Source organism: Myotis daubentonii, chromosome 2 (assembly GCF_963259705.1).
Source record: "Myotis daubentonii chromosome 2, mMyoDau2.1, whole genome shotgun sequence".
Classification (NCBI taxonomy): Eukaryota; Metazoa; Chordata; class Mammalia; order Chiroptera; family Vespertilionidae; genus Myotis; species Myotis daubentonii.
In genome coordinates, this window is record NC_081841.1 from 11,381,651 (window position 1) to 11,408,753 (window position 27,103).

Here is a 27,103-nt window from a genome sequence, read left to right on the forward strand (position 1 = left end):
GCTGGGGGAGGGGCGAGCCGGAGCGTGGTCGCCGCTCGCGGGCCCCGACGGGGAGGGGCGCACGCACGAGGGGCGGAGCGGCGGGCGCCGGGAGTGGCTGAGGATCCGGAAACGCGCCGAGGGTGCGGCCCCGGGGAGACTGCGGGCTGGGACGGGCTGGGTTGGGCCGGGTGGGAAACGTTAGGCGAGCGACCCCTGGGGCGCGGGGGGTCAAGCGGGCGGGGAGGGTCCCGAGGTGAGCTCGGCCCGGATGAGGAACAAAGCGGCGGGCAGGTGCGTGCCCCCCGCGCGGCCGGCAGGTGGGCAGCGCGCGGCCCCGGCCGGGAGGGGCGAGGGCGGCCTGCGGGCCTCTTGCCTTGGGGCGGGCGAGTTCGCCGCCTTTGGGAGGCGGTGTCCCCAGGCCCCGGTCTCGGGCGGCGAAGGGAGGAGACTGCAGTCTCCCGTGTTTTGGTGACCGCCCCGTCCTCTCCCACAGGTTGGGCAGCCCCCCTCCCGAAGCTTCGGGAGGAGAAGTCCCGAGTGCCCCCCGGCATGTCCCAGCTCACGACCGGGTGCGCGGCCGCCGGCCCTCGGGAGAAGTGGGGCGGCCCGGGGCGGCCCTGGCGGCGTGGGGCCGCGTGTGTGCAGCGGTTGTGAGCGAGATGCGGTAGCACGTGACCCCGGGACGCAAACCCCGATGCGGCTTCCCCGCCCCCCGTGTGCCCTTTTCGCTGGTACTTGGCCCCAAGCAGATGCATCCCAGGTGAGTCGTGAGGTGGGCTCAGGGCTGGCGACGTCTTCGGAAAACATCAGGCACGTGAGAGTTTTTGTTTTTTTTTTTTTTCAATTATATTTTATTAATTTTTTACAGAGAGGAAGGGAGAGGGATAGAGAGTTAGAAACATCGATGAGAGAGAAACATCGATCAGCTGCCTCCTGCACACTCCCTACTGGGGATGTGCCCGCAACCAAGGTACAAGCCCCTGAATCGAACCTGGGACCCTTCAGTCCGCAGGCCGATGCTCTATCCACTGAGCCAAACCGGTCAGGGCAACGTGAGAGTTTTGAGTGCCTTCGTTGTGGGTGCCACTGGGAAGGGTACAAGTGCGGTTTGCAAATACGGATTCGCGCCCTGGAGCAACCCGAACCCCAGAAACGGGGGTTGACTAGACTCTCGTTCAGCCTAACTTGACATGTGCACAGTTGCTCCAGATTAGCCATACGCCATCGTTGGCTCGTTGACACCTTTATCCTGTGCCTTCGACTTGTTTGAGCGTTTAATATTATTTTTGTCTGGGTTCCAAGGTGTGCGTTCGGCTCATCACCAGGCCTCACTTTGGATTTCCCTCGGTTCCTTGCCATCTGGCTGGTATAGTGGAGAAATTAAGTTCTTAACTCTAAAACCTTGATGCAGACGTTTAAAGTTAGGTACTTTTGGGTACCATGTCAGTACAGTACAGAAATAGTTCTAGATGCCTGGTCTTTTAGAGCCTTTTCATAGGCCTTATGCTTAGGATGCAGAAAACAAAGCCATTGAAATGACTCTATTGCATTTTGCAGAATGACTGCGTTTTCCTTAGTGTTAGTTGCTTATATGTCGTTCTAAGCAGTTCTCAACGTTCGGGTCGCGACCCCATTGGGGGTTGAACAACCCTTTCACAGGGGTCGCCTAAGACCATCAGAAAACATATATAATTACATATTGTTTTTGTGAATAATCACTATGCTTTAATTATGTTCAATTTGTAACAATGAAATTGGGGGTCACCACAACATGAAGAACTGTATTAAAAGGTTGCGGCATTAGGAAAGTTGAGAACCACTGTTCTAAGTTTTTGGGTTTTTTAAAAAAAATATTGATTTTTTTACAGAGAGGAAGGGAGGAGGTTAGAAACACCGATGAGAGAGAAGCATCAATCAGCTGCCTCCTACACACCCCCTACTGGGGATGTGCCTGCAACCAAGGTACATGCCCTTGACGGGAATCGAACCTGGGACCCTTCAGTCCGCAGGCTGACGCTCTAGCCACTGAGCCAAACCGGTTAGGGCTAAGTAAAGTTTTAAGATCCGCACCTGGCACATGGTTCATACATAGGTCAGTGGGAAGCAGGCAACGGTACAAGTGTGAAGGAAATGATTATGTAAGGAGCGAGGAGGGAATCCCTTTTGAGAAAGGTGGTTAGGGTAGAATTGCATTTTAGAATGAGTGTCCGGTGAGGGTCATATTGTAAATTCCCTTCATCTGCTGTCTCTCTGTGAAATACCAGCTACCTTTGGTTCATGGCTGCTGAGGTCATCACTTTTTGGTGACTCACAACAGCAGAAATCTGCTGAGCCTCTCACATTGAACTCTGGTTTAAACTGGTTTTAGAAGTCAACCTAGAGACACCATTTTGATTTTTATCTCAAGATTATCACACAGATTAGTGTTCAGGAATTTTCAGAATGGTATTCGAAGCTTCAGAGTTTTAATTGTACTTGAAAAAATCATTGTAACCAATTTGTTGTAGGTCATTGCTGCTACAGTGGTTGAGTTTTGACTAAAAACTCTAGGTATAACAGTTTCCGGGAAAAGTCTGTTTTAAAGTAACCCAAGCCGAGAAACTTTCAAAATTAAGGTTGCTGTGGTTTCTTTAGTCTATAAGGAATTTTTTTTTTACACTTTTTATAGCATAATTACTGTTATAAAGGTGCTTTCCTTTAATCAGGTGTCCCTCGTTTGTCATGTGCTTCTAGTTGTCTTTCTAGTAGGATGAGCATACACAGCTCCATCCAGTCTCCAGTATTTCAGAGTGCGCGCTTTGTACAAGGTAGTATACTCATTGGCCTAACGTACTTTATTAACACTAGAAAGACTGAAATTTAGTATATACCTATATTGCCCAAAAGCAGTCAAAATGACTGCATTGTGAAAGAATAATATCGGAGCACTCTTCACTTATGTTCCTTAGCTTTTCCAATAACTCACTTCTATTCGACATTTCTTTCATGAATTTAGGGCGCAAAAGAAATACAATAAACAACTTATTAGAACAAGTATCACTGCATAAAGATTCGAATAACAAGTACTAGTTTAGCTTATTGAGCCACTGCAACTTATCAAGTATCGACAATTTATCATGTACTTGTATGTTATCATGTGACAGTAATCGAAAAAAAATGAAAACTGTTATTTCAATACAGAGCCGAACTGGTCATATAAGAAATTTACTCAATTCAATAATAAGAGTTAAAATTTCCCAAGCAGTCAAAATGACTGCTTTTGGGCAATATAGGTATAACACATATATATATACCGGAAATGGAGGGGGAGGTAACTACAATTATTAATAAACGAATTTATATGTTGTACAAAAAGTCACAAAATTCTAAGACATTGTGTCCTTATATACATAATTGTTTTTCTAATTGAAATTAAAAAGCAGTCAAAATGACTTCCTTGGGCAATCTAGTGTTAATGTCTGGGAGCTTAGCTTTATGAGATACGTGGCCAGGGATAAGGTTGGAGCCTGTGAATATAGAAGAGTGCAGGAACAGGTCTGCGCAGGACTTGAAGCATGCCCCACTATATAAATACACAGATCTTAATCTATTGGGACTGTGTAAAAGGCAAAATGGTTCTTTTTTTAAAAAATATTTTTATTGATTTTTTTCGCAAAATGGTTCTTTTATTGTAACTGTCTTTCAATTTCAGTTAAGAGGTTTGTTGTATTAAATTAGGCGGACCTGGATTTAAATCTCAAGTCTGCCACTTGTTATGTAATCTGTGGTTAAGTTTCTTAGTGCCGCTGAGTCTGTTTCCTCATTTCTAAAATGGGATTAAGAATATTCCTTACCTCCCAGTAGTTACAAGGATTAGGTGAGATAATTACATGTAAATCACTAAACTCTGTGCCTAACACACATAGAACAAGAGTAATAAGTGTTAGCTTTTAATTATTTTCAGGTTGGTTGATAGCTGATCTGCCATTGTTCAGAATTAAAAAGCCTATTAGGTTTGTTTTCACGGCTAAGGAATATGTGGACACATTTGATTTCTCTTCCCCTTCACCCCTCCCATGTACAAAGGCACACGCAGAAGAACATGCATTACTGTGATACTATAAGGCTTGGAGGTCATTAGTGTCCCCCTTTGGATAACCTGTTGGCTAGCTTCTTAAAATATAGTATTTTTAATATGACAGACTGACATAGGAACTAATACTTATCGATAACAACCTCTAATAGTGTTTTGTTCTAATCAATGTTACTCTTATTCTAATGATGTTAATGGCAATACAACATGGATTGCATAGAAAATGTGATTCTTGCATTCTTCTGCCTGCCAAAAGTGTTCTGTAGATGAAAAGTTGGTGTATGGAAAAACTTTTTGGCATTATTTTGTAGCATAATCTGTGCTCTTCCATTTAATTGCTGTGTGATTTGGGGATTATGACAGGCCCTCTTTGAGACTCAGTTTCTTTACCTTATTTTGAAGAAGTGAGAGATAGGAAGTAATTTTTCAAAAAGTATCTGGTAAAGGTTACATAACAAACCTCAATATGTGGAGGATGTCATTAAGATAATTAATTAAATGTTGATACAGAATTTTAATAAAATGCTGATCCATGAGAATGTATGGTGCTTTTTTATACCATTAATACTTTAACTCAGATCCAGTATCATTTTAACTCCTGGTGAAAAGAATTAGCGAATATTCTTTGTGCAGGTTATAACAAACATCTGTAAAAGTCTTGGTTTAAAGTAATAAGCCAACTGAAGAAAACAGATCCTGTGAAAGAAAAAACTTGGGTGGTTTAAAAAAACAACCCAACCCTCATTGCCATTGTGCGCTAAGGATTGCAAACTTTGCTTTAGGTAGTGTGAATAGGGTTTGGAACAAGGCAGGCCTGATTGAAACAAGGTACAATCCTGTTTAAGATGTGAGCGTAAAAATGAAATAGTTGGTCAAGTTTTAGGTTCTTGAGTTCCTTAAGCAGACTCACTGACATTAATTGTTTGCATAACTGGTTACTGTGCTCTTTCTTAGGATGAATGAAATGAACCTGAGCCCAGTGGGGATGGAGCAGCTGACTTCATCCTCTGTGAGCAATGCCTTGCCAGTCTCAGGGAGTCACCTGGGGTTGGCTGCTTCACCCACTCACAATGCCATCCCTGCCCCAGGTGAGTGGTAAGGGACAGCAACTGCATATCAACACCTATTGCATTATCAATTCTAAATAGAGCCCAGATGGGGTCAGAGCCCCTTTAAGAGTGGAAGAGAGAAGCCAAGCAGGTCTGAGTGGCAGTTCCACGTGCAGTTGCACAGTGAAAGAAGACATCTTTGTAGAGTGTTGGAGTTCTGGTGGATAGGAATAGCAGTTTTTTCTGACAGTCCTCTTCTTCAGTTGGTGACCTTTTGTCTAGAGCTGTAATTGACTTGGTATTTTATCTAAGACTAGAGGCCCAGTGCATGAAATTTGTGCACTTGTTGGGGGGAGGGGGGGAGGGGGTCCCTCAGCCCAGCCTGCGCCCTCCCTCAGTCTGGGAGCCCTCAGGGGATGTCCAACTGACGGCTTAGGCCCAAGCCATCAGTTGGACAACCTTAGTGCTGCCGCAAAGGTGGGAGAGGTTCCTGCCACTGCCACTGCACTCACCAGCCTGTGAGCCCGGCTTCTGGCTGAGTGGCACTCCCCCTGTGGGAGCGCACTGCCCTCCAGGGGGCAGCTCCTGTGTTGAGCGTCTGCCCCCTGGTGGTCATTGTGTGTCACAGTGACCGGTTGTTCCACTGTTTGGTCAATTTGCATATTAGCCTTTTATTATATACAACTAGAGGCCTGGTGCATGAAATTCGTGCATAGATAGGGTCTCTAGGCCTGGCTAGCGATCAGGGCCGATCTGTGGGGTGACCAGCAGGGTGATCTGGGGGCCCCCGCTGGCTCCTGCCTTGGCTGGCCTGGGGGGCCTGCGAGCTGGGGGCAGCTCCTACATTGAGCGTCCGCCCCCTGGTGGTCAGTGCACGTCATAGCGACTGGTCATTTCACTGATTGTTCTGCTGTTCAGTTGATTTGCATATTAGGCTTTTATTATATAAGATTACCTATTTATCTTGGCATTTTGTCCCTGCTTGATAGGGGAGAATTAAAGTTACTCTACTAAATGTTCTTAAAGAGCACGAGAAATTGAGCTTTACTTTCTACATCTGAAGTTGGCAACTGCAAATATGCCAGGCCTAGAATTATGGGGAAAGAGGAAGCACCAGAGATGGAGCTCAATATTCAGAGAGAATAAGAGTACAGGAGAAGCTCATTTTCCACCAACATTATTCTTTTAAGACCTTTTTATCTGCCTAGTTCAATTTTCTTTTTCTCTTGAAACAAGTAAGCTAGTGATTTCCTAAGGACCTACAGCATTGTAATGTATTGGGCCTTCTTGATCAAAATAGGAGTTAATGTTTTAAGAGTATTTGAATCTGTCCTAGCTGGTTTGCTCAGTGGATAGAGCATCGGCTCTCAAATTGAAGGGTCATGGATTCAATTCCTGCCAAGGGCATGTACCATGGTCTCGGACCCAGGTTGTGGAGTGTGCAGGAGGCAACCAATCAGTGTTTTTCTGTCTCTCCTCCTCACTTCCACTCTCTAAAAATCAATGGAAAAAATGTCCTCAGGTAAGCATTAACAACAACAACAAAAAAGAGTATTTGAATCTGTAGGGTGTCCCCCCAAAGATGTATACACACACTTTGAATAATTATAAAGGCAGTGTTTATTAAAATACTTTTCATTTTCAAAATTGAGCTATCAGCTGTTAAAGTATACATTTTTTGGGGGGGACACCTTGTATAAATTGTTTAAATAAGTTACTGCTTCATTACTAAAACGCAGAGTTAAATAAGTTTCATCATAACGAGGGCTCTTTACATTCCTTTACGTATCCAAAAAATGTTTTAAAAATTTGTTGTTAATTCATTTGATTATCTCTTAGGCATTCCTTTTAGAGTACACTTGTTTAGGAGGAAAAGCCTATTAAAAAATAATTGCCACTGGCAAAAAATAATGCAGATCAGCATTGGCTGTGTTGGTGAGTATTCATTATGATACTTAGGCACAGTAAGAGGTAAGAGTCACTTCAACACTTTGCAGATAGGTATACTTCCAGGTAGAGACAATCTAAGGGTTATATTCTTTTAATCATGAAGTACAGCATATATACAAAAGACTATGAAACTATTTATATACAATTTCACGTCTAACTTTAAATTAGATTTTCCAAGTAGGAGCATATCTATGAACTTTCAGAAGTGAAATGTTCTCACTGAATGAAATGGAAACTATTATAAAGTAAAAATAGGTTTAAAAAACAACAGCCCTGTAATAGCACTATTCAGAGATCATTCCTATGAACTCTGGTATATTTCTTCCCATTTTTGTATCTCTATATAATTTGATTTCTTAAATCCTATTTAAATTAGGTTTTTAGTTGCAATTAAATGTTTGGTACTAAAGAGCAATATAGACAATTGGAGGATCAGTTTGGTATTTTAAAACGAACTTGAAAACTAACTTTGTGACAGTCTGTGGATGTACCTATCTAGGATATAAAAGGCTACTCAGTGAGATTTTTGCTCACATGCAACAACCTTTCTAAGTTTAGTTAGTGATTGTACAGAGAATTTTTAAGTACTTTTATTTTTCAATTATAGTTTGCATTCAGTATTATTTTGTATTACTCTCAGGTATACAACAAAGTGTTAAAGTACTTAAACATTTTTTTCTTTTTTTGTAGGCCTGCCAGTGGCAATTCCAAACCTGGGTCCCTCCCTGAGCTCTCTGCCATCGGCTTTGTCTCTGATGCTGCCAATGGGTATTGGCGATCGAGGGGTGATGTGCGGGTTACCCGAAAGAAACTACACCCTACCTCCACCACCTTACCCCCACCTGGAGAGCAGTTACTTCAGGACCATTTTACCTGGTAAGTATGATAGTTCTTTGGGAGGTTAGAAGAAAGAATAGGGCTGACTCGACCTCAGTGCATGAAGAACTGAATAATGCTTTTTTGTTTGTCACAATGAGATATTAATATCTTGGTCAGGAAAACTGTCTGTTTATAGTTACGTACTTTTCCTTTTAGAATATACAGATAACATATCCTATATAATAAAAGCCTAATATGCTAAATGTCCAATCATTTGTCCGACCATTCAGCCAGTCACTATGATGCGCACTGACCACCAGGGGGCAGATGCTCCAGTCAGTAGGTTAGCTTGCTGCTGGGGTCCTGCCAATCGGGACTGGGCAAGATGGGCCGGACACGCCCTGGAGCCCTCCTATGGCCCCTCTCCGCCCCCGATTGTGCACTGGTGGGGTTCCTCGGCTTGGCCTGCGCCCTCTTGTGATCCAGGACCCCTTGGGTGATGTCGGAGAGCCAGCATTGGCCCGATCCCTGCAGGCCAGGACGAGGGACCCAGCCAGTGCACGAATCTGTGCACCAGGCCTCTAGTCTAATCTAATAAAAGAGAAACATGTTAATTGGCGTACGACCGCTACCCTTCCCATTGGCTAATCAGGGAGATATGCAAATTAACTGCCAGCCAAGATGGTGGCCGGCAGCCAGGCAGCTTGAAACTAACATGAGGCTTGCTTGCTTCAGTGACGGAGGACTCCAACGTTCCCCGCCTGCCGCTGCAGGCCTCTGAGCCTGCAGTTTCAAACATTGTAACAAATATAGACGCTAAAAAAAACCCCAGAAACCAGCTTTCAGCCGGCTGGGATCTCAGAGCTGGAGTTGATACAGAGTTTCGATGATAGAACCTAAACAAACCAGATACCTGCTTTCAGGAGCGGAGGCCTAAGAGCTGGAGCCTCAGAGCTAAAGCTGGCCCAGAATAAAAAAAAAAGAAAAAAAGGAGCAGTTGGGAGCTTCAGTCCCAGCCGGAAAACAGCCCTCAGCCCCTCACCCAGACTGACCAGGCACCCCAGTGGGGACCCGCACCCTGAAGGGTGTGTGACCAGCTGCAAACAGCCATCATCCCCTCATCCAGGCTGGCCAGGCACCCCAGTGGAGACCCCCACCCTGATCCAGGACACCCTTCAGGGCAAACCAGCCAGCCCCCACCCATGCACCAGGCCTCTATTCTATATAGTAAAAGAGTAATATGCCTCCCAGCACTGGGATCAGCGGAGCTGAGAGGCCTCCCGGCACCGGGATCAGCATGACAGGGGGCAGCGCCCAAACCCCCTGATCGCCCTGTGGCTCTGTGTGTGACAGGGGGCGGGGCCACAACCTCTCTATCCGCCCTGCTCTGTTCATGACAGGTGAAGGCGCCCCAACCCCCTGATCAGCCCTGCTCTGTGCCTGATAGGGTGGAGCTCCCCAAACCACTGATTACCTTGCGGCTCTGTGTGTGACAGGGTGCGGCGCCCCAACCCCCTCACCCCACGGGCCCTGCTCTGTGTGTGACGGGGTAGAGCCATAACCTCCCCATCAGCCCTGCCCTGAGTGTGAGAGTGGCGGCGCCCCAACCCCCTGATCGGCCCTGCTCTGTGGATGATAGAAGGCGGCGCCCCAACCCCCTGATCCGCCCTGCTCTGTGTGAGCCAGGGGGCGGTGTGCCAACTCCCCTATCGGCCCTACTCTGTGAGTGACGGGGGGAGCTCCTCAACCCCCTGATGGGCCCTGCTCTGTGCGTGACAGGGGGGAGCTCCCCAACCCTCTGATGGGCCCTGCTCTGTGCGTGACAGGGGGGAGCTCCCCAACCCTCTGATCGGCCCTGCTCTGTGCGTGACAGGGGGCAGCGCCCCAACCCCCTGATTGGCCCTGCTCTGTGCGTGATGGGGTGGCGCCACAACCTCCCCATCGACCTTGCCTTGAGTGTGACAGGGGGCGGTGCCACAACCCCCCAATCGGCCCTACCCTGAGCGTGACTGAGGGTGGCATCGCAACCTCCCAATCCGCTCTGCTCTGTGCATGACAGGGGGCGGCGCCCCAACTCCCCAATCGGCCCTGCTCTCAACCCAACCAGGGGCTGCACCTAGGGATTGGGCCTGCCCTCTGCCACCCAGGAGCAGGCCTAAGCCAGCAGGTTGTTATCTCCCAAGGGGTCCCAGACTGCGAGAGGGCACAGCCGGGCTGAGGGACACCCTTCCCCCCCAGTGCACAAATTTTTGTGCACCGGGCCTCTAGTTATAATTGTAGTTTGACTAAGCTTTATTTCCTAATGGCACATAGCAGTTTTTCTCCTTCTCTTCCAGCATCTCTTTGGTTCAGTTTTATAATCCTGCAATTGTAATTCCTGCCAACCACATGTTCTGCTACAGTGTCATTGTTTATTATAAAGTTTATTGACTTTTTTTTCAGAGATGAAGGGAGAAGGAGAGAGATAGAAATATCAATGATGAGAATCATTAATTGGCTGTCCCCTGTACGCCCCCTACTGGGGATCGAGCCTGCAACACAGACATGTGCCCTTGACCGGAATCAAACCCAGGACCCTTCAGTCCTTTGGCCAATGGTCTATCCATTGAGCCAAACCAGCCAGGGCTTTATTGAACTTTTATTCTGTTACAAAAGTTATTAAATGCTTATTTTAGATAACTTAGCAAATAGGGAAACCATTCATAGTCCCATCATCCTTCCTGTCTTTTATTTTGGTGTATAGATTTTACTGTTTTTTTTGTAATTATGATTATATATTTTATACAATTGTGTATCCTTACTTTTTTCACTTAATATTTTTCTCTATTTTTACATAGTTATTTTCCTCAACTACTACCTGGTTTTCATAATATCCTTTTTGTTGTTGTTAATCCTCACCCAATAATATTTTTCCATTGATTTTTAGAGAGGGTGGAAGGGAGAGGGAGAGATAGAGAGAGAAACATCAATGTGAGAGAGAGATTTCAATTGGTTGCCTCTCACATGTGCCCCAACCAGGGCTAGGGATTGAGCCTGCAATCAAGGTACTTGCCCTTAACTGGAATCGAACCCAGGACCCTCAGTCTGTAGGTGGATGCTCTAGCCACTGAGCCAAACCAGCTAGGGCTCATAATATCTTTTTTAATGATGCATTACATTCTACTGAATGAGTATTTCATGGTTTATTATATCAGTCTTTCTTTTTTGACAGTTTTGTTTTTCCATTTTTTAATTACCATTATATGAACATCTTTGTGTATAATATTTACAAAATGCATTTAAGAAATTTCTTACGCAAGACGGTATGGATGTTTTTGAGATTCTTAATATGTATCCTTTCCAAAGAGGTTTTGGTAATTACACTCCTACCGGCAATGCAGCAAGTACCATTTCTCTACATCTTCATAAGCACGAGTGTTTAAATATCTTTTTCTGTTTCAATAAAGCAGGTACAATTATGACTTGTTTTGAATAGTGCCTAGTGGTTCTCAACCTTCTGGCCCTTTAAATATAGTTCCTCATGTTGTGACCCAACCATAAAATTATTTTCGTTGCTACTTCATAACTGTAATGTTGCTACTGTTATGAATCGTAATGTAAATATCTGATACGCAGGATGCTCTTAGGTGACCTTTGTGAAAGGGTCATTCGACCACCAAAGGGGTCGCTACCCATAGGTTGAGAACCGCTGGTAGTGTATTATGATATTTTAATAAGTTATATTAAATTTTATTTTTTCACATGGAAGATATAGTTTTAAATCATTTTACGTTTTAATTCTTATAGAGCAAATTTTAGCATCTTAGGACTCAGGAATTCCCACCATGTATAAAAGGCAACATTTAAATGATTAACTTCTAGGGACGTCAAAGGAACACAGTTAATTTTTTATGATTTCTGAGTTTCATAGGAAAAACTGAATTATGTTATATGTATGTTGCTATTTATAAAGTATATGTATATGGATTAAACCAAAGAAGTAGATAGAGATTATTTTAATTTAGTTATATTTGTAGCTCTAGCATTTGGAATTTTTTATTTTAACAATGTACTAAAAAATCTGTTATCTTCCTTTTCTCAGGCATTTTATCTTATTTAGCTGACAGACCACCTCCTCAGTACATCCACCCCAACTCCATAAATGTTGATGGTAATACAGCATTATCTATTGCCAACAACCCTTCGGCACTAGATCCCTACCAGTCCAATGGGAATGTTGGATTAGAACAAGGCATTGTTTCAATAGACTCCCGCTCTGTGAACACCCACGGTGCCCAAAGTCTTCATCCCAGTGATGGCCATGAGGTGGCCTTGGACACAACAATCACTATGGAGAACGTCTCTAGGGTTACTAGCCCCATCTCTACTGATGGAATGGCAGAAGAGCTTACAATGGATGGTGTTGCAGGCGAGCATTCTCAACTCCCAAATGGCTCCAGAAGTCATGAACCTCTGTCTGTGGATTCTGTGAGCAACAACCTTGCAGCAGACACTGTAGGGCATGGTGGTGTGATACCCATTCATGGGAACGGCCTGGAGCTCCCTGTGGTCATGGAGACAGACCACATTGCAAGTCGGGTCAACGGGATGGCTGACAGTGCCCTCAGTGACTCTATTCACACCGTGGCCATGAGCACCAACTCTGTAAGCGTGGCACTCTCTACCTCACACAACCTCGCCTCCCTAGAATCTGTTTCCCTCCATGAAGTTGGCCTAAGCCTAGAACCTGTGGCTGTCTCCTCCATCACCCAGGAGGTTGCTATGGGAACAGGTCATGTAGATGTATCTTCAGACAGTCTTTCTTTTGTACCACCTTCACTGCAAATGGAAGATTCCAATTCAAACAAAGAAAATATGGCAACCTTGTTTACAATTTGTGAGTGTGCTTAGCCTTTTTTGTTTTGGAAATATTGGTGGAAAGGGCCATCATTCCTAACAGGCTTAGTCACAAAGTCAGGTGTTAAAGAAATTTAGAAAGTAACTAGGCTTTGTAATTTTTCTTTGCTTAGTAGTGTCCTTTATATTAATGTGGTGCCTTTTCTTCAGGTTAGTCAAATGATACATAGACATTTCATTGGTTCTTACAACATCCTCCTGAAGTAAGGAAACAGAGTCATTTCTGTAATTTACAGATAAGCTTAGCCCCAAAATACATAAGGTATTTCCCAAGGTTTCACAAATAGTTAATTACAGGAATAAACTTTAGTAAGGTAGTCTGTGTGACATGCCTTATGCTCTTCAACAAAACATTTATTGTGCACTTTTTTTTAATCCCAATGGAGAAATATAGGTGGATACAATTTTGTTTTTGCTCAGAATGTATATAAATTACCATAGTTGTTCATGTAAAAGTTCTTTTTATAGGGCAACAAAAAAAAGTAGTATAAAAACAATTTGTTGGTGTCACCACATACTTCATTTATGCAGGAAACATGTTGATTGCTTATTATATGCCAGCCTCTGCTGGAAGCTGGGGAGAAAACAGTTGATAAGAGCCCAGCATATGCCTTTAAGGAGCTTGTAGTCTGATGGGAGGCATAGGCAAGTAAACAGGCTATTGCGTACGGTATGATAAGTGCGAAGATGGGATTAAGTGCAAGGTGCTAAAGGGGCCTAAGGAGGGGGAGCACCTAACCAGGGCATGGAAGAGGCAGGGGAAACTTACCAGGGGAGGCTAGTTAAAGGCAAGTAGGTAAAGAAGATGATGCCGTAAAGGTGATTTTCTAACGGAGTAGAAGTAAAGGTTGAGGAAAAGTGCAGGATGTTTACAAGAACTAAGTAAAACTTGTTGAGTGGATGAAGTTAGGGGAAGGAAGGGTTATGGAAGAAAACCCTGGTTTTTGGCAAGGAAAACTGGTGGATAGTAGTAACACTTAGGATAATGATTGGTGGAGGAGGAGTAGATGAATTTTTTTGAGGAGTGATGGTGAAGCCAATTTTAGACATGCTGATTTTAGTGTCCATAAGATGCGTAGTAGAAATGTCTAATGAGAAGTCGAATCTGGAGCTCAGAGATCTGTCTGTCTGGAAATATGTAGGGATCTTCAGCATTAAAGTATTAATCATGGCCATGGAAGGGGGGTGAAATCATCTAGTAAGAGTGGAATGTCAAAAGGGCTGGAATATTAAGATACAGCAGCAAAGAGCTTCCAGAGTAGACTGAACAGGAGGTGAGAAAAATAGAATGAATCTTCTGGTGTTGCAGAAGCCAAGCAATGGGGAGACATTTCCTATTAACCTTTTCAGTCTCAAATTTACAATTAAAAAAATTTTTTTTTAAACATATTTTATTGATTTTTTACAGAGAGGAAGGGAGAGAGATAGAGAGTTAGAAACATCGATCAGCTGCCTCCTGCACACCTCCCACTGGGAATGTGCCCACAACCAAGGTACATGCCCCCGACCAGAATCGAACCTGGGACCTTTCAGTCCGCAGGCCGACGCTCCATCCACTGAGCCAAACCAGTTTCGGCAACAATTAAAATTTTTTTTAAAAAATCCTCACCTGAGAATATTTTTTCCATTGATTTTTAGAGAGCATGGAGGAGAGAGGGAAAGACAGAAATACCAATGTGAGAGAAACACATTGATTGATTGTCTCCTGCACAAGCCCTGACCAGGGCCTGGGCCAGGAAGGAGCTTGTAATCAAGCTACATGCCCTTGGCGGGAATTGAACCCCGGACCCTGTGGTCCACAGGCCAACACTATCCACTGAACCAAACCAGCTAGGGTCAAAGTGTTTCATTAATTTAGCCTGTTGATCCTTTTTTAAAAAGTGGGATCCTCTTCTAAATGTGTTTTCAAAAAGTGAGATATAAAAAAAAAAAAAAAAAAAAGTGAGATATAATTCACATTTTAAAGTGTACAATTCAGTGATTTTTAGTATATTGACAAGGTTGTGTAACCATTACTACTGTCTAATTCCAAAACATTTTTATCACCCCATAAAGAAACCCCATCAGCAGTCACTCATCATCGCCCCATCCCATGGTCAGGTCTATTTCCATGGATTTGCCTATTCTTGACATTTCATATAAATATGTAGCTTCCTGTGTCTGGCTTTGTTCCCTTAGTATAATGTTGTCATGGCTCATCTGTATTTTGGCAGGCATCGGTACTTCATTCTTTTTTTATGAGAGAGTAATCATTGTGTGCGTATTCCACATCTTGTTTATCATTTATGGACATTTGTGTTTCTCCTTTCTGGCTATTATGAGTAATGCTGCTAGGAACATTTATATAAAGGGGGGGCAAAAGTAGGTTTGAAGTTGTTTGTATGGAGAATAATACAATAATTAATAAATAATAATACAAGAATAAACTAACTGGTTCACATACTTATAACTGTAAACCTACTTTGCCCCAACCCATACAAGTTTTTGAATGAACATGTTTTAAATTTTCTTGGATATGCAGGATGGGACAAAAGTAGCTTTACAGTTTTTCATATGGAAAAGAATACAATAATAAAACAAGAATAAACTCAGTTTCGTGTACTCACAACTGTAAACCTACTTTTGCCTCATTGTAAGAATGGAAAATTGCTTTATGTTTAACTTTTTTTAGGGAATTGCCAGAGGGGCTGCAGCAATTTATATTTCCAGTATCAGTATATCAGGCTTCCAGTTTTTCCACATCTTTGCCAGCACTTTCTTTCTGTTTTATTATAACCATCTTTTAGGGTGTGAAGTGACATCTTATTGTCTAGTTTGCCTTTCCCTAATGAATAATGATGTTGAGTCCCTTTACATGTACTTACTGGCCATTTGTATATCTTTGGAGAAACAGCTAAGCATTTTTTGTTGTATGAAATCTGAATCTCCTTTGTTTGGAGGTGATTCCCTTCTTGTTAATCAGTTCTCATCAAGGATGGGAGATCTCTAATTGGATATTCAAAGACTTTTTAACCAAGCAGTAGTTGAAGTAATATGTTATTACTCTTCGGCTAAATATGAAAACTTTGACACCTTATGCCATTTAAATAGATTTTCTAATGATTACTTAGGAGAAAAAGACACTTGGATGGCACTGGTTCTAAGGTTTATGGATTCCACTTATTTTGTGAACAGTTGGGAAAGTTTGAACTCAGTCATTGGCTAATAGAGGCATGAATTTATTTCCTTAACAGAGAGAAAGAAAAATAAAAGAATAGAGCAAAAGATTTATGGAGAGGGAGGACATTCATGAGCTTGTGAAAGTGAAGTTATAGTAAGCATAGACAACAGTATATACAAAGGTCATATGAACAGTGAGAAATTAAGAATTTTAAGCAGATGTGTCTGCAAGAATATATTCTGCCTGCTGACCCAAAGAGCAGGTTATAAATACTTTTTTGGCTTAAAAATCTGCCATCAAAATCTGGTTGGCCAGTTTGTTTATGGTGAAGCAAAAGAGAATAGAGGTGTGGCACGCTGGCTCTGTCATCTCTGCTTTGCATGACTGACAGCATTTCAGCCCAGTTTCCTCTTATAGTTCGTAGAATTGGAATCCAATTTCAGGCTGCAGAACATCATATTGTCTACTTAATGTAAGGAGTAGTGTACAGTCGGCCCTCTGTATCCACAGGCTCTGCATCTGCAGATTGAACCAACTGCAGATAGAGAAAAAATTACAGGAAGTTGATCCTTAAACAATTCAGTATAACAAGTACTTACATAGCATTTACATTGTATTAGGTATTATAAGTAACCTAGAGATAATTAAACAATATGAGAGGATGTGTCCAGGGATGACTGAGCTTGATTTTTTTTTAACTTGATTTTTGAAGTAAATGTAGTGTTATTTTTTTTAAAAATCAATCTTGCTCTTAGGTACTGAATAGGAAACTTGTCCTGTTAGATCAAAAGGAAAAAGTCACATCTTGCTGAAGAGAGAGATGAGTTGATATATATTTTAGTATAAGAGTAGTTCTTTGATTGAAGTATTTCTGCTAGAACCTTGCTTCTTACTGGTTACAGTTTAGTAATTAGTGTTTAACTAGAAGAGCAGGTGGTAATTTAGCCTGCTTGAGGTGAACTCATTTGTGTTTCTCAAATTTTCCACCTGCAGGGTGCACCCTCTGTGACCGAGCCTATCCCTCAGACTGCCCTGAGCACGGACCAGTGACTTTTGTTCCTGACACTCCAATAGAGAGCAGAGCCAGGCTTTCTCTCCCAAAGCAGCTTATTCTCCGCCAGTCAATTGTGGGAGCAGAAGTTGGTAAGAACCATAAAACCCCCTCAAGTGTCTTCTTTCTTTGTGAGGTAGAGTTGTAAAAGTGGGCGTGTATAATTTAGTGACTATTTGGTTGATCCAAAAGTCAATTTATGGCTTAGGATTTATCCTTTTAGGGAATATTTGTCTTGTCCAGTGGTGGTAGGAATAAATCAAGTTGAAAACTTTATTGGAAATGGTCTCCTTACTTAGAGTCAGTATTGAATAGAGGAGAGAATCCTGGCCTGAGTCTTTGAAGATTTCCCTTTTATTCTCACTGTAGCATCCACTAAGAATTACCATGACAAAACACTCCTTGAAACTTCTTTCTTTTATAGAAACATGCAAAATTCACCACTGATAACCATTTGTTACAAAAGATGTTGAAATTGAGTATAAGTTGTCTAATACTTTAGGGAAGAAGAATAAAGAACACTGCCAGAGTGTGCTTACCCATATTTGACTTTAACATGGTTTCTGCAGTATTGTGTCATTTCTTTGAAAATATGAATCAAAGTTCATTATTCTTTCAGCTGTAGCTTGATGTCAGTTGAAAGCATGAAACAGCTTAGATAATATAGAGCAGTGCTTTAAGCACAAACAATTTTAGAAGTTTAGCAGTTGCTTTATATTTTTATAATAGAATAATATTCTCTAGTCTTTTAATGTGATAACTCCAAAATAACGTATTTGGAGGGACATGGTTTGGTTCGTTGTGTATAAGACTGGGTTTAGAAATGTCTGATATTACTTCTTTGCATATTTCTTCTGAGCCCATTTTATCTATTCATTACATTTTCCATACTCATATGACTTAGCTACCTCTAAGGAGTCCTGGAATCCCAGTAGTTCTCAGGTTCCCTGAAAATCAGATTCTTTGCTTGGGTTAAGCTACTCACTCTCTGTGTCTGGAGATGTTTAAGGTAGTGATTGTATAGTTGGTGTCCTTCCACTGACAGGTGTATGGACGGGAGAAACCATTCCTGTGCGGACTTGCTTTGGGCCTCTCATTGGCCAGCAAAGTCACTCCATGGAAGTAGCAGAATGGACAGACAAGGCAGTTAACCATATCTGGAAGGTCAGTGTTTATGAAACTTATGCGTGACTTTTGATGTTTTTATTTTACAAGGTAGTTAAAAGTGATGTAAAGGTCAAAATTAGCCATGATGATACAGTGCCATTTGCCTGTCAGTTGTTTATTTAATATTCCATCCTTTCTGTTCTTGGTAGCCAAGTTCTGTATATTACATAGCAAAATACCAGCTATTGAATATAGACGGTAAACTGTTTTAGTTTCCATTTTGTTAGATAATCAAATAATTCTCCTTTTGAATTACTTGTGACAGCTGAGGCTGTGAGCTTTGTTTATATGATGAAAGTCTTATTTTATAATAAACTAAAACACTCCTCAAATATTTAGCCTGGGAAACGGTTCTAGAATTAGAAGGTAAGGTTGCTTCTCTAGTTTTCCAAAGGGAGGACTGAAAGCACAGGCTTTAACAACATATTCTTTAACAGTTTATATTGAATCCTAGTAGATTGGAAATGATGCTCTAAAATTGAAGTGAGGGGGAAGTGAGTCCTGGGACAGTTGGAAAGTAAGGTACCACTGGTATGGGGACTTTAATTTTGGTATCCAAAAGGGAACAGAGAAGAATGCTAGGTCCATTGGAGAAGAATGAGAAGAGATGGTTCTCTGACCTTAATGTCCATTCAGCTGTTCTGTGCCATGTGGTAGGTGATGAAAACAAGTAGACTGTCCGATTTTTGTGTGTGTATCTTTTCCAGTCAAGCCAAAATGTGAATAATCAAGAACACTGCCATTCTGTACACTGAACACCGACTGTAGGTCTCTGATGGTCTTTATTTGGTTGCTAGAAATAGGGGGACTGGTGAAATGACAGGCATGTGAGAAGGCAACTACGTATTTTTCACATTGACTAGGAAATGGCCTTAATTCAGTAGCATTTTGTATCGCTTGTCAGTTCATTTGATGTGTATATTTGCCTTCTCTTGGCAGATATACCACAACGGTGTCCTAGAATTTTGCATTGTTACAACTGACGAAAATGAATGTAATTGGATGATGTTTGTGCGCAAAGCCAGGTAAGAGTAGTTTTGGGTGAGAGGAACTATGATTCAGATGGTTTTCAATAGGAAGCTTTGTGTCAAATGCGGAAGAGCTGGAAAATGCAAATTACACTGATGTCTGCACATACTTTACGGTCTAAGGCTTTTCCCCTCCTTCACTCCAGAAGTTGTTGACTAGTGGTAACTATAAATTGAAAGCACAAGAAACTATCCTTTTAATGAACGGTTTACTCAAGTTACCAGTGCAATAAGGAATGATACTGTTACCATTAGATTTTCCAGTTGGGTACCTTCTCTTTATATTGACTGTTCGTTGTGGTTAATTCTCGTTCAGCTATCTATCTCTGTGTCTTTGTCATATTGTTTATGTAAAGATTAATTTATTTGCTTTCAGTAACAGACTGTAGTGTTTCTAACTGTAAAGGGCAATAAACTGATGTACTGAAGTAAGAATTTTGTTTCTGCACACATCCCTCACACTAGATAGGATAGGGAATTAGAAAAGTGACCCAGAAAAATTATATCTAAGTTTTCATAGAAGATTTTGCTCTAGGGATATGATGTGTTTAGTACATATTTCAAAAGTAATATGCTTGATCTATTAAATGTAATTTAGGAACCGGGAAGAGCAGAATTTGGTGGCGTATCCTCATGATGGAAAAATTTATTTCTACACTTCACAAGATATTCCTCCTGAAAACGAACTGCTCTTTTATTACAGCCGGGATTATGCTCAGCAGATTGGTAAGTTAATGTATGACTTGTTTGTTATGAATCTAGCGTCGTAAGAACACCAAGGACCAAAAGTAAAGGTTTAAATATCCGCTGAAACACATCAGCTAACCTTTGTGTATATAAAAGCAGACTATTACCTCTCTGTTGAAAGGTTAAACTCTCTGAGGTTCTTCACAAACTGAGTGTTATTGACAAGCGGTGTTTATATGAAATGAACTTTTGTTTTAGCCCTTTGACTTGGGGAATTTGAAGTTCCCCAGGCTGCTTTCTGAGCCAGTACCATTGCAATTGAAGTTCATAAAGGACGGCAGAACTCCTTGAGTGATTCAGCCTTCCTGGGCTTTTCTTTGCACTGTGTCATGATGACACACGATGACAAGTGATGTCTGAGTTTGTGTGTGCTACAGAATCTTACTTTTTCCCCCTAGGAAATATACCTTATAGTGCAGTATTTGTTAAGTGCTTCCTGTGTTTCTGGCACTGTTTGAGAGACTGGAAATAGAGCATTGAATAAGACATTTTACTTTTATAGGTAGTAGCAAGATGGACATTTGGGTAAAAGGGGAAAATTGTAAGCAAAAATTAATATCAAGAATACGCTTTAAAATGGAAGTATCAGGAGATATTAATTTTTTTCAAGGTGTTCCTGAACATCCAGATGTGCACCTCTGTAACTGTGGCAAGGAGTGCAATTCCTACACAGAATTCAAAGCCCACCTGACCAGCCACATCCATAGCCATCTTCCTGGCCAGGGCCACAGCAGCAGCCACAGGCCCGGCCACAGCAAAGAAAGGAAGTGGAAGTGCTCCATGTGCCCCCAAGCTTTTATCTCTCCTTCCAAACTTCATGTCCACTTTATGGGGCACATAGGTATGAAGCCCCACAAGTGTGATTTCTGTAGCAAGGCTTTTAGTGATCCCAGCAACCTGCGGACCCACCTCAAGATACATACAGGTACGTTGTATTGGACCACCAGTGTGGAATTTTGCAACAGTTAGAAATTGCAGTAGTAAAGGCTTTGCAGGGACGTAGTCTTGCAGGTCGAGTTGAGGTAAGGTGTTAGAGAAGGAATCCCGCTGGCAGGCAGCAGGACTTCATTGGATGGTAAATCTTTGTGGGATAACTAATTCCTCAGAGGGAGTTTCTTCCAGCAGTTAAGATGCTCCACTTTCTTGGCACCCAGACTGGGGAAATGCAGTTAATAATCAGGAAGTTGATTCATTTGTTTGAACTTAAAGCAAAAGAAATTCTGTGAAAATAGCCTGAGCCCCCTTTTAGAGCTCAGTCTGGGTCACTAGCCAGAGCCAGCGTTTCTCCTTTGAATATTGCTCAGTAAACATTGTTAAAACTTTGTTTTTTGAGTTTAAACCAACTGCTTTCATTGAACACTTACATTTTTCATATATACTATAAAATAACTGATGAGGTTTTCATTCTTTTTGGCTGGGTCATTTGTTCTTCAAATCTTTGAACGTAAAATTCTTCCTCATCTTTTTGCATTAAGACTGCGTAGTCACAGAGACTGCATGGCCCATAAGACTTAAAATACTGACTAGTTTGAGAAAGGTTTGCCAACCCCTGACCTAGTGTAATCTGATTTCTGCATTCTTAGAAGAATTTTATTCCATCCCTGGTTTATGAAGTCATATGATATGTTTAAAAAAAGAGAGAGCCCTAGCTGGTTTGGCTCAGAGGATGGAGCAGCCGTGGGCAAACTACGGCCCGTTTGAAATGAATAATCAACTATTGAAAAAAAAGACCGCACTCTTTTATGTAATGATGTTTACTTTGAATTTATATTAGTTCACACAAACACTCCATGCTTTTGTTCCGGCCCTCCGGTCCAGTTTAAGAACCCATTATGGCCCTCGAGTCAAAAAGTTTGCCCACCCCTGGGCTAGAGCATCAGCCTGTGGACTGAAGGGGCCCAGGTTCGATTCCGGTCAAGGGCATGTACCTGGGTTGCAGGCACATCCCCAGTAGGAGGTGTGCAGGAGGCAGCTGGTCGATGTTTCTCTCTCATCGATGTTTCTAACTCTCCATCTCTCTTCCTTCCTCTCTGTAAAAAATCAATAAAATGTATTTAAAAAAAAAAAAGAGAGAGAAAACTATACATATAGGTTGTTAAAATATATTTACCTATAGACTGGGCCCTAGGATGATGTGACTTTTTTTTTCATATTTTATAGCATGTCTGCTATAAACATTAAAAATATATATACATTTAAGCAGTCCCGGATGGAGGTCAGATTTATTAGCTTCACCAGCACTAGTTGATGAATGTCAATTCAGTGTCTCTGGGTGGTTCTAGGAAGATGGCCCTAGAAAGTGAAGTTCCAACTACCAGACAGTTCTGTTTACTCCTGCCTCTGCCACACACTCATACGGGGTCTGTTCATCTTGAGAGGCTGGTGGTGGTTTCAGTCACAGTGTGATCCTTTGGGTTAATGTGCAGGTCAGAAGAACTACAGGTGTACTTTGTGTGACAAGTCTTTCACCCAGAAGGCTCACCTGGAGTCGCACATGGTGATCCATACGGGCGAGAAGAATCTCAAGTGTGATTACTGTGACAAGTTGTTTATGCGGAGGCAGGACCTCAAGCAGCATGTGCTCATCCACACACAGTAAGTTACACCACACCTGGGTGCTCCTCGGGTAATGAGATTCATATGAGGTCATGAGGTGGGACCCACCATTGATAGAATTAGTGTCCTTCTAAGAGGAAGAGAAACTAGAGTGGGCTCACTCTGCCCGCTCTGTGAGGACAAGCCAGGAAGAGGGCCCTCAGCAGAAGCTGACCTTCCTGCTTCTGCCCGTCTTCCTCCCTCTCTTCCTTCAGGTCTCTGATCAAATGTCTTCAGGAATGGCCCTCCGTGACCATCTTACCTAAAATAGGATTCCATTTACCTGGCTTCATTTTTGTCACAGTACTCATTACTACCTGCTATCATGCCATATATTTTTATTTGTTTATGGTGTAACTCCTCCACTAGGACATAAGCTCCATAAAGGCCAGGGCTTAGTTTTCCACATTCTGTGGCTCACAAGATCCTCCTGCTGGGAGGGAGAAGGCAGTAGAAACGCTAAGAGTGGCTAGGCTTCAGAGCCTCCCACTGCACCTTACCGCTCCTTGTAACCCCTTTTATCTGTTTCACATACTGGGCTTTCCACTGCTCAAAAAAGTTTAAAAATTCCTGGTCTGTATAATCTCTATGGTTCTTTTCAGCTCTCAAACCTTGGCACTGACATTTTGAGCTGGGTAAATTTTTGTTGTAGGGGTTACCATTGACACCATATTGAGATACAGCTAAGGACTGGCCAATTGGCAAACATTTAAACATTTTCAAATTTGAGTCTCCACTTGTTGGTGAGAATGTAGGCCACAGGAACTCTGAAATGGTTGTTGATGGACATGTATGTAGATAAAACGAAATTGTAAAAACGGTTTAGCTTCATCTAGTAGAGTTGAAGATGTGCATATGTTTTGATCCAGCTACACTACTCCTGAGTATGTATATGTGCAAGCCAACATACAGGTATAGGAATGTTGGTAGCAGTCTTGCCTGTGATGATAAATATTGGAACCACCAAAATACCTTAACAAAAGGTAAATTGTGTATTTGTAAGTAGTTTACCGCAATGTAAAGGAACAGACTACTGATACCCGCAGCCACTTGAATGAATTTCACAAATATCATATTGAGTGCAAGAAGCAGACAGAAAAGATACATCCAGAGTGATCCCATTTACCTAGGATGCCAGAATAGGCAAAGTCAGTCTATGCTGTTTAAACGATACAGATGTTTTATGACTTGTCTATGTGCTACATCTCATATAGAATGTCTGATTCTAGACGGGCAGAGCTGCTCTGACAAGGGCCTGCAGTGGTGAAGGACAAGTGTGGGCCTCCGTTGTCACTTGTAATCCAACCAAATGTTTTTCTTGTGTTCCTCTTAGAGAACGCCAGATCAAGTGTCCCAAATGTGACAAGCCGTTCTTGAGAACAAATCATTTAAAGAAACATCTCAATTCACATGAAGGAAAGCGGGATTATGTCTGTGAAAAATGTACAAAAGCTTATTTAACCAAATATCATCTCACCCGTCACCTGAAAACCTGCAAAGGGCCCACCTCCAGTTCTTCAGCACAAGAGGAGGAAGAAGAGGACGACTCAGAGGAGGAAGAGCTGGCAGACGCTGTGGGGGCAGAAGACTGTCGGATGAACAGTGCTGTGTATTCAGCAGATGAGTCTCTGCCGGCACATAAATAAAGGAGATGCCAAATGTTTTGGATGGAAAACGCAAAGGGAAAAACATAACCGGTTATTCACTACAATGGTTTTTATATGAAAAGGTTTCTGATTTTCCTTCCAGCAAACAGTCAAAACAGACTGGAAATGGATAAAGCACTTATGGGAAATAGCCTAATGCAAACACTAAAACAGGTTGGGAAAAGAGAGCATGTGTCCTATTTTCAAGTGATGTGTGGGAAGGAAAGTCAACTTTTGAGGTCTGTATTTACATGATAATCTGGTCATATTTATGCCCTTGTCAAAGCTGCCTTCTACCTAAACAAGTAAGATTTATTTCAAATTATTTCATTGTTCACTTTTCTTCCCATAACTAGGATTTCGTAGTACATACTCTAAACTTGATCCCTGCCTCATAGTCATCCCAATTGCTGATTGTGGTTCTAGTGTTGTATTTCATATGGACTATTGTGACTATTTGTCCCAGAACAGACGAATACAGCAGTAAGCTGAAAACTTGTAAGCTCCTTTGCAGCTAACAAGTTTAAAGCCCCACCCGCCTTAATCTCTACTTGGGAGTTTAGAGTAGATCTTGCTTCCCAAAGTTTCAGCAGGTGCCTGGAGGGCAGACAAGAAAGGAGCAGCCATGCAATAGGCCATGATGGAGAGAAGAAAAGGAGAGATGGCGGGGCCACTTCCCAAGAAACTAGCTTTTATGGGTCAGGCACCTGGTTATTGTTCTATAGACATCTGTGTAGGTTTAGACCTATCTCTGTCTCAATAAAGCATCCGGCCCCTAGCCAAAGGGGACCTGGAGGTGTAGATCTAAGTAATGCCTGTTGGATTAACTCCCAGCCATAAGCACACGTAGACTCAGCGGGCAAAGGGGCACCTCGGCCCAAGGAAGGAAGGAAGGAATGATCCTTGATATCTGGTTTACCCTCTGAAAAGGATCAAGACATCATTAAACTGTTGCCAACTCAAAGACAAATGACTCCAAATACATTGGGGCATTTGCAAGGCTAGGCCTGCCCAGTTTTCTGGTGAAGAACTTCACTGGTTAAACACGGTGAATACCAAAGGATTTGGAAGGGTCCCAGCTTAGTTCTTCCATCCGTCTGGTCTTTCCCCTGGTTTCACATGCTTTCAGCAAAAAGCAGACATCCTTAAGTTGACGGTTGATAGAACACGCTCTCCTGCGCTGAGGCACATCCTCTGGGTTGGAGTAGCAAGGACTCTGGTGGGAAGGTTTTGCTGCTAATGTATTTATAGAATGAATATTGCATTCAAATCTGTATTCCTCTAGGAAGGATTAAAATAAAAACTTTTTAAAAAATACAGGATTTTCTTATCTCATTTTGGGGAAGAAGGAGAAGAATGAGCCTTTGGGAGAAAATCAGGTATAACTTGAGTTTTTTAAAGGTTAGAAATGGAGAGAGGATTTCTTAAGTACGGTGGCTTAGGGATTGTGTTGAAATGTGTGTCTGCATAACTGCTTAAACTGCTGCCTGTGTTTCCAGCTTGTATCCTGCTGCTCCCTAACGTAGTGCATTTACTCTGCTGCCTCCTTGCAGAGCTGTGGTTAATCTACAGTGAGGGAGGGGGGTGAGGTGTTGCCTCTATCAGGGCAGGTCAACTCTAGTGCAACTGGAGCAGCTCCAAGTTCAGCCTTATGCCAAAGGCAGGCCACCCATGTTCCCAGGAAACCATGAGTGCTGGAACTATAAGCTTCCTTTCTCCCTTTATCTCAGTAGCTCATGCTGGTTAAATTCCTTCACTGCCTAATGCTGGTTGAAATGCTGCCCAAGATGGTTAAGCCTAATGTAAAAACAAAAACAATAGAGGAAAACAGTTTTAAGTGAGAATGTAACTTTTACTGCTTATTTACCGCCATCTTTCATTTTTTACCTCTTAGACTTAAAATGTACAAAGTCCTTCTCATGAGATGAATACATTAGTAACTGGCCTTTGACAAGATTTTGCTCTGAGCCTTCTCCGCCTGTTGCAGGGGGCCGCCTCTGCTGCTGTGTCGGGGACATGGTCATGTCGAGAAGCAGGATATGAGAGCGCTAGAGCCGACTGAACATTCTCCAACCTGGGCTTGGCTGCATGATGGTCTGTAACCTTAGCCAAGTTATGTGACCTCTCCATGCCTCTGTTTACTGTAAGTAGAGAATAAGGTTTCCCGTTTGATAATACTGTTTGATGTTAAGTTAGTTAACATGCGTAAAGGGCCTTCACAGTGTTGATGTACAGTAAACAGTCCAGTTTTAGGTTAGCACAGGTTTCTATTGTAAAATACATGGCTATAGATGGCCCAAGAAGCCCTAGATTTTATTCATACAAAGTAAAACAGCATAATTTGAGTTTTCAAGGCCAAAGCCTAGAAACTAGTTTGCTTTCTTGTAGGTCAGTGTGTGTGTGTGTTGCTCCCTTCCTTGAAGGAGAGCTGCTGATTACCTTGCAGGTGTGCTGAGCTGAGGCCCTCGACACATCAGAGGGCAAAGGGGTGGCAGGAACTAGCCTCCTTCGCCGTTCCAGCCTGTTGACTTGTACACACACTTCCTCGTTAACACGTTTAACTGTCAGCCCATCATCATCGTCAACTTACAGTATCTGATCACCCAGCTACATCTTAGTCACTCAAAAATGACATATCTTCAGGTGTACAAGTGGTTACTGCCTGTTATGGGTTAGATGGTCCCTCCCCCCCTTCGTATTTTGAAGTTCAACCCCCAGTTCCTGAGAATGTGACCTTATTTGTAGATAAGGTCTTCGGAGAAGTGATTAAGGTAGAGATGAGTTTCTTAGGACATCCCTTAATCCAATAATGACTGGTGTCCTACTAAGGAAGTTTCCAGACAAGCACAGAGGGGAGACCAGGTGAAGACACGGAGAAGATTGCTATCTACAAGCCGAGGAGAGACGGCTCGGAAGAAACAGCTCTGCTCTGCTGACACGG

General features: G+C 42.4%; 1 protein-coding gene across 6 annotated transcripts; it reads left to right on the forward strand.

Moving 5' to 3' along the window:
• On the forward strand, positions 1-25,479 carry PRDM4 (PR/SET domain 4). 6 transcript variants are annotated; one of them, XM_059681730.1, is made up of 12 exons: positions 1-122; positions 476-742; positions 5,009-5,142; positions 7,744-7,929; positions 11,954-12,748; positions 16,922-17,071; positions 18,004-18,143; positions 19,086-19,171; positions 19,773-19,900; positions 20,532-20,846; positions 22,348-22,516; positions 23,850-25,479. In XM_059681730.1, exons 2-12 carry the CDS (start codon positions 732-734, stop codon positions 24,160-24,162), a joined length of 2,427 nt encoding a protein of 808 aa, XP_059537713.1. In that variant the 5' UTR covers positions 1-122; positions 476-731; the 3' UTR covers positions 24,163-25,479. The 6 variants fall into 6 exon arrangements, with proteins under 6 accessions (XP_059537713.1, XP_059537714.1, XP_059537711.1 ...); XM_059681728.1 differs by lacking the exon at positions 1-122 and adding an exon at positions 131-273; XM_059681732.1 differs by lacking the exon at positions 1-122 and adding an exon at positions 131-273 and having other exon boundaries at positions 18,025-18,143.
• Positions 25,480-27,103: the final 1,624 nt, after the last annotated feature.